Here is a 14410-nt window from a genome sequence, read left to right as displayed (position 1 = left end):
TCAAAGTAGCAACTTCCTTTTAATATCTGACATGCCTTATGGACACAGTAGTATTTCAGCAGTGACATTAAGTTTATTGGATTAACAGAAAATATGCATCATAACAAAATTAGACAGGTGCATAAATTTGGGCACCCCAACAGAGATATGACATCAATACTTAGTTCAGCCTCCTTTGCTAATCTAACACCCTCTAGATGCTGTCCTCCTATAGCCTTTGATGAGTGTCTGGATTATGGATGGAGGTATTTCTGACCATTCTTCATACAAAATCTCTCCAGTTCAGTTCAATTTGATGGACGCCTAGCATGGACAGCCTGCTTCAAATCATCCCATAGATTTTCGATGATATTCAAGTCAGGGGACTGTGACGGCCATTCCAGAACATTGTACTTCTCCCTCTGCATGAATGCCTTTGTAGATTTCCAACTGTGTTTTGGGTCATTGTCTTGTTGGAATATCCAACCCCTGCTTAACTTCAACTTTGTGACTGATGTTTGAACATTATCCTGAAGAATTTGTTGAAACTGTGTTGAATTCATGCGACCCTCGACTTTACCATGGGCCCCAGTCCCTGAACTAGCCACACAGCCCCCACAGCATGATGGGACCTCCAACAAATTCGACAGTAGGTAGCAGGTGTTTTTCTTGGAATGCGGTGTTCTTCTTCCACCATGCAAAGCACTTTATGATGACCAAATAACTCAATTTGTGTCTCATCAGTCCAAAGCACTTTGTTCCAAAATGAATCTGGCTTATCTAAATGAGCATTGGCATACAACAAGCGACTCTGTTTGTGGTGTGAGTGCAGAAAGGGCTTCTTTCTCATCACCCTGCCATTCAGATGTTCTTTGTGCAAATTGTGCTGAATTGTAGAACAATGTACAGATACACCATCTGCAGTGAGATGTTCTTGCAGGTCTTTGGAGGTGATCTGTGGGTTGTCTGTCACCATTCTCACAATCCTGCTCATATGCCGCTCCTGTATTTTTCTTGGCCTGCCAGACCTGCTGGGTTTAACAGCAACTGTGCCTGTGGCCTTCCATTTCCTGATGACATTCCTTACAGTTTAAACCTCTGAGATGGCTTTTTGTAGCCTTCCCCTAAACCAGGAGACTCAACAATCTTTGTTTTCAGATCTTTTGAGAGTTGCTTTGAGGATCCCATGCTGTCACTCTTCAGAGGAGAGTCAAAGGGAAGGAAGCACAACTTGTAATTGACCACCTTAAATCCCTTTATATCTCATGATGGGACACACCGGTCTATGAAGTTCAAGGCTTAACGAGCTCATCAACCAATTTGGTGTTGCAAGTAATCAGCATTGAGCAGTGACAGGCATTCAGATCAGCACAATGACAAGGGGACCCACATTTGTGCACAGCCAGTTTTTCCACATTTGATTTAATTTCATACAACTAAATACTGCTTCACTAAAAATCTTTGTTCGGAAAACACCGCAGTACTCCTAGGAAATGAATGACATACCACTGTTATCTTTATTGTTGAAAGGAGAGTCGATTATTATGTAGGCTGAGAGGGGGTCCCAATCTTTTTCATATGACTGTATGACTCTATTGGAGAATACAAGACTTCTTCATGGAGGAAGCCACTAGCTGAAATTCCAAAGCAGACTGGCTGGCAAGCCATGGGGACTGCAGTTGGCGGAGATAAGAGAGACCTGGACTGTGAGGGGCCGAGTCATGCTGAACAGCTGAATCGTGAACACTTCACCGGCCAGGTTTATGCTTCACGAGATGCGACGCATGCTCTAGCGGACGCTCCTGCTACGCAAGTGTTTTACCGGTTATACTTGTGCGTGTACTTTACGTAAATCTGGAAGAATCCACCGGGTGGCATTGCGAGATATTATCATGGTGAGATCAGGTTCGGCTTCGCTGTGTTGTGAATTGCCTGGAACACCCACTAAATTCCGATGACACCTTACCGCAATATCTCTGAAAAGGATGTGTAGCTCTTTTAGGGCAGATGTCGACTTTTGTCGACAGGAGGGGTTGAGGGCGAATGTCGACAAAAGTCGACATAGAGGGATAGAGGGCGACAATCAGCTGTTAATGGCGACAAAACTCACTGTCACGTCGCAGGCATTCCCTCTGTGCTTGGAGGAATGCTAGACTCGTTGACTCGGCAACTAATCCTTGCGTGTGCGTGAGTTGCGAAATGTAAACAATGGCAAGATGGCATCGACATGTCACAAGGGAGCGAAGCGAGTGCAGAAAAGAAAACACTCGGCAGACCATGTTTTGCGCATTATCGCGGAGTCGGACTCTGATTTTTCAGAATTGGATTTTATTGACAGCGATCAGGAGATCGAACAAGAGAGTGAGAAGCCGGCATCAGCTGATCGGACACCAGCCGATGCCACGCCAGCTGATCCGCTGCCAGCTGAACAATTCGTGCAGCCGATGCATCTACGGCAAAGTTCGCGTGGGAGGAATACAGAGACATTGATCCGTGGGCTACCGGACTTCACAAGACGGCATGGCTTGCTGTTGGACACGACAGATCACCAGCTGCTGAACTACTTCAGGCTGCTCTCTCCTGATGCTGCTTTTCAGCTACTGTCAGATGATTCAAACAGGTAGGCAGAGAAATTTTTTGAATCGCGGGCTGCGCTTGCATCGCATTCTCATTTTTCAAAGTGGAAACCCACAACAAAAGACGAGATGAAGCGCGCTGTGGCATTACAAATAGAGATGGGACAGAACTGTTGATATAACTTCAGAGAGCATTGGTCCAAACGTGCTTTGTCCCCTGGTGGCTTTGGACAGGTTATGCCGCGTGATGATAGGTACATGCTGCTGCAAAGTTTTATTCAGAAAACTTGGTGGCAGTGGCATGGCACGATGGCAAACGGGTGACTTGTCTCTCTACAGTACACACTAACAATATATGTGAGAAAGTACAGCAACAGACAATTGAAAAGTAGGCACCAAAGCAACACATATTGTAAGCAGTGCAATGTGGCAATGACTGAAATTGGCTGCTTTGAGCGAGATCAGGCTTTGCAGGACTTTGCTGTGTAAAATGTATGTGATATGTATGTGAAATCATAGAGTATGCAGGCTCATACAACATGCAAGACAGTAACATTTGTCAAAAGTAAATATTTTTTGTTGATTTCAATTGCTTTGTGTTTTTTTTTTAAAAAAAAGTTAGTTTTTGGAAAAATATTCAGCCCTGGGAGAAAAGAAACAAAAAAAAATTAGCCCTAAAAGAGTTAATGATTAAATCCATCAGTCCAGCAGTGTGTCCATTCAAGCAAGTACTGGGCACGAGGCAGAAACAATCTCTAGATGGGGCATCAGCTCATCGCAAGGTGAATACAAGCACACACATACACTGGCATCATTTTAGTGTCACCAAATCTGCATATCTTTGGAAGGAAAGTGGCGCTTACTGTAGAAATCCAGCAGGAAAACATATGAACTCCAGGCAGGGAATACCAGCGACGCGACTCCCTGCGAGACAGCAGTTCTACTGCTCTGCCACTGTGTCACCCCCACATGTGTAATTATTAACAGTATTCATTATTTTAAATGAAATTAAGGACTTCTGTAAAATATAACATACATATTTTAATGTATTTCATCATGAAAGTGATATCAAGTATAAATCTAAGGATTCTAAATGTGCAGAGAGCTGGAATATCATACAGATAAAGAGAGGATACTTTATTAATCCCAAGGGGAAATTCACAATTTAATGTGTTCTCTGTGGTGATCTATTGGCGTTTGCCACTGCTGTCAGGTCAGGAGGATGCCACAGAAAAAAAAAATATATATAAATAAATAAATTCTATAGTAGCAGTTGAGGTTTGTGTCCACCTCTTGAACCCTCAGGTATCACTCCAAACACCAGATGAAAGTACAAGACTTCTTTATTTTGTTCTTATACAGTGCACAAAGCACCCTCCACTCCACACTACTCATATAAACAATAACTAATCACAATACTCTCTCCTCCTTCTCCCAGACACTTAGCCACCCTACCTCCCAGCTCAGCTCAGTGTACTGGGCTTTCCCAGAGTCTCTTATACACCCTGACCCGGAGGTGTTCCTGCCCAATAGTCCACAGTTCCTTATTCCTTCTGGGTTAGGGTAAACAGTCCTTATCTTCATCCCGGAAGCACGTCGTTTCTTCTTGTCCAGGGATTATGATGCACTTCCGGGTTATAGGGCATATAGGAGTTCACGGGCCTCCCAACAGTGACCCCTAGTGGTCCCCAAGGTATCCAGCAGGGCTGTATATAAAAACTACATAGCCCATGAGGCCCTGCTGGAACTCGGGGCACGTCCATGCTGTTGGGAGAGCTCCTCCTGGTGGCCCGGGGGTGAGGGCCAGAATAGGAAGCCGGCAATCCACCAGGCGGATCGGTGCGGCATCCGCAGTAATGCGGGCGCTGCATCGGTCTGTCGTGGTGAAAAAGGAGCTGAGCCGCAAGGCGAAGCTCTCAATTTACCAGTCGATCTATGTTCCTACCCTCACCTATGGTCATGAGCTATGGGTAGTGACCGAAAGAACGAGATCGCGAATACAAGTGGCTGAAATGAGTTTCCTCCGCAGGGTGTCTGGGCTCTCCCTTAAAGATAGGGTGAGAAGCTCAGTCATCCGGGAGGGGCTCAGAGTAGAGCCGCTGCTCCTCCGCATCGAGAGGAGTCAGATGAGGTGGCTCGGGCATCTGATCAGGATGCCTCCTGGACGCCTCCCTGGTGAGGTGTTCCGGGCACATCTAACCGGGAGGAGGCCCCGGGGAAGACCCAGGACACGCTGGAGGGACTATGTCTCTCGACTGGCCTGGGAACGCCTTGGGATTCTCCCAGCAGAGCTAGAAGAAGTGGCCGGGGAGAGGGAAGTCTGGGCATCTCTGCTCAAGCTGCTGCCCCCGCGACCCGACCTCGGATAAGCGGGAGACAATGGATGGATGGATGGATGGATTATATATATATATATATATATATAAGATGATATGCGAGACTTTTAAAATGTGTCATTATGATGGGGAATATGCGACGCTTGAATATAAAATCACCATAAATGCATCTGTATGTCTGTATTTTGCTTCACCACATTGAACCATTCATCAAACATCGAAGCACGTACATCGATCTCATAGGATCTGCATAGCGACTTTCTGTCACACGTTGATACTAAACAGAGACTCTGACGTCACATTCCAACTTTTATCACATTGTGCTCCCCGACTTTTTGCTGGTACTGCAACTCGCATACTCGTTTCTTTAATTTCTGAGGACCTGCTCTGAGGACGCGTCAAATGAATGCTGTGAACGCGTGGCAGTGGTGTTTTTTGCAGTTGTGAGCTGGGGCAGTGTGGTGAAGACAGCTGATCAAGCGGATTAACTCTTTGAAGGCTGATGTCGACTTTTGTTTAAATTCAGAGAACTGTAATCGGCTCTAAACTACAAACAAAACTCGCCCTTACGTTTTAGTTCAACTCTGTTTGCTTGAAGGAAAAGTTACATAGCTTTGTTGATTGGACATCGATTCCCTGTGCGTGCATGAAAGAGCAAAAAGCCTCTAAAATGGCATCAACATCTGGCAAGACTAACGCAAATGTGCAAAGCAAAATTCTCCACGGACGTTTTACGTATTATCGCTGAATCGGACTCTGACTTTTCGGAGTTTGATGCCATTGATCTGGAGATGGATATTGAAAATGAAAGTGAGGTACCAGCATCAACCCATCAGTCCCCAGCTGATCGTGGTGCTGAACACATTCATGTAGCTGATACGCCTACAGCAGCATTTGCCTAGGATGACCACCACTCTTGATGACAAGAGGTACAAACCATATTGCGTCACACCGCGACTGCTGTGCGAAGACGGAGAGGTAGCCGGCCCGCCGGCCATCGATCCGCCAGGGCGCAGCCACTGCTGCCAGAGTTGCCAATCAGGCATCAACAGCAGCCACAGCACGTAACAACAGATGTTTTATGTTACAGTATGTGTGAAACCAGTGCACTGTGTGCTTTTCAGAAAACCGAGTTTTTTGGAAAAAATATTCAGCCCTAAAATAGTTAAAAAAGCTGGTTCTGTCCTAGTCATCAAATTAGAGGATCTGAAGGAGGTGTCCGAGAGGAGAATGCTGAAAAAGCTCCTCGGTATCATGGACAACCCCTCTCACCCCATGCACACCTCCTTGATGAACCATCTGAGCACACACAGCAAAAGACTCATTGCCCCCAAATGCAGAACCGAACGCCACAGGAGATCTTTTCTACCTGTGGCAATAAGGCTTTATAACTCCTCTTCGTTCTGTAGGTGATCTTTTTCAGCCTTTATGGCGGTATGTTAGTCCCATCCTGTCATCACAAGCAGCTAGCTCAATGTACTCCGGCACAAGTACTAAGTCACTTTTCATAACCTACACTAATAATCTGTATTTAAATAATAATCTGTTATATTTTTGCACAATTGTCATATGCCGTCGTATTTTTGTACATTTGCACAACTGTCTTATTTTTGTATATTTGCAAAATTATTATTTTTCTCTTTTTAAATCTTCATTGTACTATCTTTATTTCTCTTGTTGCACTGAACATGCCAAAGACATAAGAATTTCCCTCATGATGAATACAATTCTTATCTTATGTGCCTGTTTCACATGTGACTAAATTTAAAAGGGAGTCAATGAACAAACAGGACTTGTTTTCCAATACATTCATTTGTGTTGGTTTAAAAATTTTCATTACCCGCTGCTTTACTGGCCACTGAAAATGTCTGGCCCAGCTAAATTTCTTGGTTTGAAAATCTTGCCCAACTGCTTTTGTAATTGAATAGACCTGCCATAGGACCGCACCAAGGCAAACAGACCCCCCAATTACTTGTTAATCCAAAAAAATTGTCCCGATCACTCTAGCTCTCATGGCTAGTCATTAATCTGTCTGTACCACATTGGTGGAATTCCTAGCTTGGATTTTAAAAAGAAGGCTGGTAAGCATGTTACAGGGGGCAACAGAAGTAACCAGCATTCCTAAATCTGGCTGTGCACATAACATTTTCAAACTCATTTAAGCTAAAAATCAGGGCTGCGAGAAGAAAGATCCGACTCCAACAGCACTGAGTGCAAGGGAGGAACAAACTCGTCTTATGACCCATTCACCCACATCCACACCCCGTGCCACTTCAGAGACGCCATGCACATCTTTACTATGCAAGATAAAACTAAATAAATAAAATGGAAATTAAAAATGCAGCATACCTACAGCAAATCAAACACACACACAGAAAATATAACAACTCAGATGGTGGGATTCAAATCTCTGTGAGGCAGCAATTCTAACGGCCATGTAATCCGCTTGGCATTATAAAAGTTCGTCAAAGCAAAACATCTGCTGCAGCAGTCTGGGATAAAGTCATACTGTTCATATAAGTACCTTATTGGTCAGGAGAAGGTCTTCATTACAGATTCTGAATCCTGCCACATCTAGATCCAACCAAAATCGCAGGGCATTCTGAAAGAAGAGACAAACTGTTAAGCAAACTTTTTTTTTTATTAATATACTAGGGGGCTCTGCCCCCTGCTGGCTTCACTTGCCAACCCCTGGGGAAGGTACTGGGCACCCACTATCTCACAGGCATTTGGGTGCCCCTCCATTAAAGAAAATAATTGTATTTAAAGGGATGGTACAGTGCATCCAGAAAGTATTCCCAGCGCATCACTTTTTCCACATTTTATTTTACAGCCTTATTCCAAAATGGATTAAATTCACTTTTTTCCTCAGAATTCTACACACAACACCCCATAAAGACAACGTGAAAAAAGTTTGAGATTTTTGCAAATTTATTAAAAATGAACAAACTGAGAAAGCACATGTACATAAGTATTCACAGCCTTTGCCATGAAGCTCGAAATTGAGCACAGGTGCATCCTGTTTCACCTGATCATCCTTGAGATGTTTCTGCAGCTTCATTGGAGTCCACCTGTGGTAAATTCAGTTGACTGGACATGATTTGGAAAGGCACACACTTGTCTATATAAGGTCCCACAGTTGACAGTTCATGTCAGAGCACAAACCAAGCATGAAGTCAAAGGAATTGTCTGTAGACCTCCGAGACAGGATTGTCTCGAGGCACAAATCTGGAGGAGGTTACAGAAAAATTTCTGCTGCTTTGAAGGTCCCAATGAGCACAGTGGCCTCCATCATCCGTAAGTGGAAGAAGTTCGAAACCACCAGGACTCTTCCTAGAGCTGGCCGGCCATCTAAACTGAGCAATCGGGGGAGAAGGGCCTTAGTCAGGGAGGTGACCAAGAACCCGATGGTCACTCTGTCAGAGCTCCACAGGTCCTCTGTGGAGAGAGGAGAACCTTCCAGAAGGCCAACCATCTCTGCAGCAATCCACCAATCAGGCCTGTATGGTAGAGTGGCCAGACGGAAGCCACTCCTTAGTAAAAGGCACATGGCAGCCCGCCTGGAGTTTGCCAAAAGGCACCTGAAGGACTCTCAGACCATGAGAAAGAAAATTCTCTGGTCTGATGAGACAAAGATTGAACTCTTTGGTGTGAATGCCAGGCATCACGGTTGGAGGAAACCTGGCACCATCCCTACAGTGAAGCATGGTGGTGGCAGCATCATGATGTGGGGATGTTTTTCAGCGGCAGGGACTGGGAGATTAGTCAGGATAAAGGGAAAGATGACTGCAGGAATATACAGAGACATCCTAGATGAAAACCTGCTCCAGAGCGCTCTTGACCTCAGACTGGGGCGACGGTTCATCTTTCAGCAGGACAATGACCCTAAGCACACAGCCAAGATATCAAAGGAGTGGCTTCAGGACAACTCTGTGAATGTCCTTGAGTGGCCCAGCCAGAGCCCAGACTTGAATCCGATTGAACATCTCTGGAGAGATCTTAAAATGGCTGTGCACCGACGCTTCCCATCCAACCTGATGGAGCTTGAGAGGTGCTGCAAAGAGGAATGGGCAAAACTGGCCAAGGATAGGTGTGCCAAGCTTGTGGCATCATATTCAGCAAGACTTGAGGCTGGAATTGCTGCCAAAGGGGCATCGACAAAGTATTGAGCAAAGGCTGTGAATACTTATGGACATGGGATTTCTCAGTTTTTTTATTTTTAATAAATTTGCAAAAATCTCAAGTAAACCTTTTTCACGTTGTCTTTATGGGATGTTGTGTGTAGAATTCTGAGGAAAAAAATGAATTTAATCCATTTTGGAATAAGGCTGTAACATAACAAAATGTGGAGAAAGTGATGCGCTGGGAATACTTTCCGGATGCACTGTATATAGAAGAGTATGCGGGGTGCAGGAGGAAGACTGTTTGGTCCAGAGTTGTTATAGATAGAAAATCAGTTACTTGAGTATTTTACTACAGCTGTCTATTTTAAATACCAAGGAATAATAAGACATAGTAAAAAAGTAAAACATAATAGAAAGTAAGTAAATTCAATTAAATCAACACCTTGTCAAAAACTACAGTATATTATGAATAGCATTATCCTCTAACTTGTATTCTATAAACATTGCTTTTTTTTGCATTACTGTTCGCTTATTGTTCAGGATATTTTTCTCTTTCTCGTTTTTATTGGATGATTCTCTTCGTTCTTCATTTTTATTACATGCAGCTCTTTTTGGTTCATTTTCTTTTATTTGACGGTCATTATCAGGTCTTGCCACTATTTTTCTATCGCAATCTAAAATTCTACGTTTTTGAATGGATAATGTATTTTTCTGCCTCGCCATCATAAGGGACTGTGTTGAAGGGCAAGGTAGCAGCACTGAGGGTGTCACGAGGTGGGAAAGAGAGAGGGTTTGCACAGTAGGAGTAACGATTGGGCAAGTGGTGTGGAGGGGCGTGATCAAGGGTGAAGAACGTAAACATGACAGAAAACTTTAATATAACAGAGATAAGGTAGCCGTGTATATACACACGTTTTATACACATATCTATATCTCTCTCTATATTATCTCTATCTATGGTGATCAAATTAAGTCACAATTAAAGGTTTGGGGATTTGCCCCTTATAATGTTTCTGCAGTTGGTCAAGATGATAAAGCAATTTTTTATCAGACATTTGACATTTAGCTGGTGCTTCTGTTGGCTTTTATACAATGATTCAAAATGGCTGCAGGAAATGGTAATAACAGGAAATGACGTCAACAACAGGAGCCGGAAGTGACGTTATGTATGCGGATGTATAAGTTGAACCGTTGTCTGAAGAGTGATTTATTGCAGGTGTGTAATTATTTGTCTTCTTTAGTTCTGTAGGGTCAGAAACAGAGTCATTAGCACCATCATACAAACCCCCCCCTCCACCCTCATCTTGTAACCATTCACTCTCCTCTAGACCGGTTGATTGCCTCCTAAGTGCACGTGTGTGACAATATATCGATCTCTATATACAGTACTGTGCAAAAGTTTTAGGCAGGTGTGAAAAAATGCTGTAAACAAAGAATGCTTTCACAAATGGAAGTGTTAATCATTTATTTTCATCAATCAACAAAATGCAGTGAATGAACAAAAGAGAAATCTAAATCAAATCAATATTTGGTGTGACCACCCTTTGCTTTCAAAACAGCATCAATTCTTCTAGGTACACTTGCACAGTTTTTGAAGGAACTCGGCTGGTTGGTTGTTCCAAACATCTTGGAGAACTAACCACAGATCTTCTGTGGATGTAGGCATCCTCACATCCTTCTGTCTCTTCATGTAATCCCAGACACACTTGATGATGTTGAGATCAGGGCTCTGTGGGGGGCCATACCATCACTTCATACCAGGACTTCTTGTTCTTCTTCACGCTGAAGATAGTTCTTAATGACTTTGGCTGTATTTTTGGGGTTGTTTTCCTGCTGCAGAATAAATTTGGGGCCAATCATACGCCTCCCTGATGGTATTGCATGATGGATAAGTATCTGCCTGTATTTCTCAGCATTGAGAACACCATTAATCCTGACCAAATCTCCAACTCCATTTACAGAAATGCAGCCCCAAACATTCAATGAACCTCCACCATGCTTCACTGTTGCCCGCAGACACTCATTATTGTACCGCTCTCCAGCCCTTCGACGAACAAACTGCCTTCTGCTACAGCCAAATATTTCAAATTTTGACTCATCAGTCCAGAGAACCTGCTGCCATTTTTCTGCACCCCAGTTCCTATGTTTTCGTGCATACTTGAGTCGCTTGGCCTTGTTTCCATGTCGGAGGTATGGCTTTTTGGCTGCAACTCTTCCATGAAGACCACTTCTGGCCAGACTTCTCCAGACAGTAGATGGGTGTACCTGGGACCCACTGGTTTCTGCCAGTTCTGAGCTGATGGCACTGCTGGACATCTTCTGATTTCGACGGGTAATAAGCTTGATGTGTCTTTCATCTGCTGCACTAAGTTTCCTTGGCCGACCACTGCATCTACGATCCTCAATGTTGCCGGTTTCTTTGTGCTTCTTCAAAAGAGCTTGAACAGCACATCTTGAAACCCCAGTCTGCTTTGAAATCTTTGTCTGGGAGAGACCTTGCTGATGCAGTAGAACTACCTTGTGTCTTGTTGCTTTCTTCCACAACCTAACCTTGGTAGCAGAGTTTGGCTGTTCCTCACCCAGTTTTAAGCCTCCTACACAGCTGTTTCTGTTTCACTTAATGACTGTGTTTCAACCTATGTGTGACACTGATGATCATTAGCACCTGTTTGGTAGAATTGGTTGATCAGACACCTGACTAGAATCCTACAAAATCCCTGACTGTGTGCAAGTGGACCGATAAGAATTGATGCTGGTTTGAAGGCAAAAGGTAGGAACACCAAATATTGATTTGATTTAGATTTTACTTTTCTTCGCTCACTTTGCATTTTGTAAATTGATATAAATAATGATTGTTTATTGTTATTTCTGAAAGCAATCTTTTCACACCTGCCTAAAACTTTTGCACAGTTCTGTATATTATATAATTAGTGGAAACCAGCCCGGACACAGACAGGCAGACACAGATGGTTCAGTCACCAACACACATATTTCACTATTTACAATTACCATGCCCAACCCAGTGCCCCTGCCCCAAACACCTTCAAGTTCAGGGGGGTATTTTCCGTATGTCACTTAAATCATCCGAGATCAGATACCTCATCTCGGGGGAGTTAATGCCGGTGAAACTCATCCGGGATAAGTCGGTTTTTCAAACACAGCCATGTATTAGATTAGTCTAGCTGGATCTAATCATCCGAGATGAATGCGTGCGCCCGCGCTGAATGAAAAGCCCATATATATTGAGTCTAGAAAACATGATTTGCAAGTCTTTGATAGGCTGTTAGAAAATGACGAAAGAACGGGCGCATTTTTTTTTCACACAAGCGGAGCAAGACATTTCATTCGAAGGACATGAAGAATTTCAAGATTTAATATGCAAAAGGGGTAACACTGCAAAAGCAGCCCAGACCAGAAAAGACGGCTGGCAAAAAGTGGCCGACAAATTAAATGCGTGTGCATTTTACTTACTGAAAGCAGCGTTTCATTTCCTACAGTATGTGTTAGATTAATTATTATTTAATATGTCATAATTCCAGATCAAACGTGAGCACAAGGAGAACACAGGAACAGGTTAAAGTGAAGTACAAGAATATACTTCAAACTGGTACATATTGCTATATAACTAAAGAATTGATGACAAAGAATCATATATAATGTAAAGAACATTAATTTTAAAGCTAATAAGAAGGCAGACATGCAAAAAAACAAGTGGAGGTCCACGCAGTCCAGACCTAACCCCTGCAGAAGAGTTGGCTCTCCAGCAAAATGCCCATCGCCCTGTTTCTGAGGGCATTCCAGGGGGAAGCTCCTCCTCAGAACCAGTGGCAGGATGCAGTGCTCACTTCATTTCAGGTAAAGGATGGTCATTGCATATATTTGTCCTCAATGTGTGCCATAGGTATGTTCCATATAGACTTCTTTTTTTTTTTTTGTTGCGTCAGTTGCAGGGAATGTCATATCCCTTGAACCTGTGTCTGACCAATGAGATATTGACGAAGGTCAAATATTTGATGAAGACACTGTGTCTGATTATTCATCAGGAGGAGAGGTACATTTTCCAAATAATGTTTGATCAAACTCCACTGTGATCAGTCCCATGTGCCCCAATCACATTTGGAAATCCTGGTAATGAGAATGTTAGGCTGATTGTGGGATTCTTTATGGAACTGTGGGTGTTTTTGCCGGTGTATTACCTACCTGCAATGGCATGATACGCCTCTTTTATTATCTGCACATGCAGGTGTCCAGGAAACACTATGAAAACCCAAAGGAAATATTTCAGAGCCAAACAGACTTTACGAATTGCCTGGCAGACTGCACTTTAGATTTTCCGCATCGCCTACAGTATATAAAAAAAGTGCCGCTTGCAAAAAACCTCAAAGCAATGCCTACTGTCTGTGTGGTTGTGAGAGCCCGACTTCACCGAGTTAGACTTCGAATATAAGGTCCTAATAAATTTTTGAGGTACAATATTCCCCCTCGGCTAAAGCGGTATCTTTCGAAAAGAATTTCCTCCAGAAGCAATCAAGGATCTTGCCGATCGCATAAACCCCTCTCTATATGAAATTCTCTTCTTATAATTTGCGTACCGATATCAATTGGTCGCTCATTCATGAACGGCAAAGTCATGACTGAATGAATTCCATGCACGGACACGGATTAAGTGTGTGAGCTAATATTTGTTAACACAGGGCGAGCAGGTTTGAGGATTAGGATGTGTTGCTATGACAACACTTCCCGCAAGAGTTTAAAAAAACCGACAGATCAAGGATCAGGCCAAATCATCAACAAATACATCCGGCTAAACGAGTAATCCACGTACAAAAAATACCCCCCAGGCCTCTCACAATGCCTCTCTCTTCACCGCCTCCACTCCTCTTCTCTGAGCTCTGCTAATTCCCCATGACTCCAGCTGACGAATGGAGAGAGGCGGCCCCTTTTATGCTGCTCTGTATATGCTCCAGGTGCCCCTTGATGAACTTCCGGTGACCACGGTCCCCTATAGGGTTGAGCTTCCATGCTCTGTTCCCATGGTCCCCATACCAACCAGGGTGGGTGCCCTCTCGTGGTCCGGAGGAGGCGTAGTCCCTCTTCTGGTCCTTCCAGGTGTCCCGGCTGGGTACCGCCCCCAGCCGCTCGCCACTATACATCTATCTATACACACATACAAGGGCGACTCAACAATGATCAGCACCCCGATTATAGTAAAACTGTCTTATCAGCGCGGTCTTTCTGTACGAGGCTCCTGTCTCCCCAGTCACTGCTGTGCAGGTGTGAATGTGTTACATCAGATCATTTGTAACAATGGCTGCCCTGCAATGTGCAACGATTTGTTTTCTGTGGTCTGAGGGAGTGCCTGGTGCCGATATTTATCGAAGACTTTGTGCACAGT

At 43.7% G+C, this 14410-nt stretch overlaps 1 protein-coding gene across 2 annotated transcripts in view; it reads right to left on the bottom strand.

The window, feature by feature from the left end:
- The window catches only part of si:dkey-202g17.3 (neutral and basic amino acid transport protein rBAT), a 65902-nt gene that overhangs the window by 19916 nt on the left and 31576 nt on the right, over positions 1–14410 (bottom strand). For both annotated transcript variants that reach the window (XM_028795716.2, XM_028795706.2), the window contains exon 5: positions 7416–7493. In XM_028795716.2, the coding sequence (XP_028651549.1) occupies positions 7416–7493 (78 nt within the window). The remainder of the gene's footprint in view (positions 1–7415; positions 7494–14410) is intronic.

Source organism: Erpetoichthys calabaricus, chromosome 1 (genome assembly GCF_900747795.2).
Source record: "Erpetoichthys calabaricus chromosome 1, fErpCal1.3, whole genome shotgun sequence".
Taxonomy (NCBI): Eukaryota; Metazoa; Chordata; class Cladistia; order Polypteriformes; family Polypteridae; genus Erpetoichthys; species Erpetoichthys calabaricus.
This window is presented reverse-complemented; position numbering and strand designations above follow the sequence as displayed.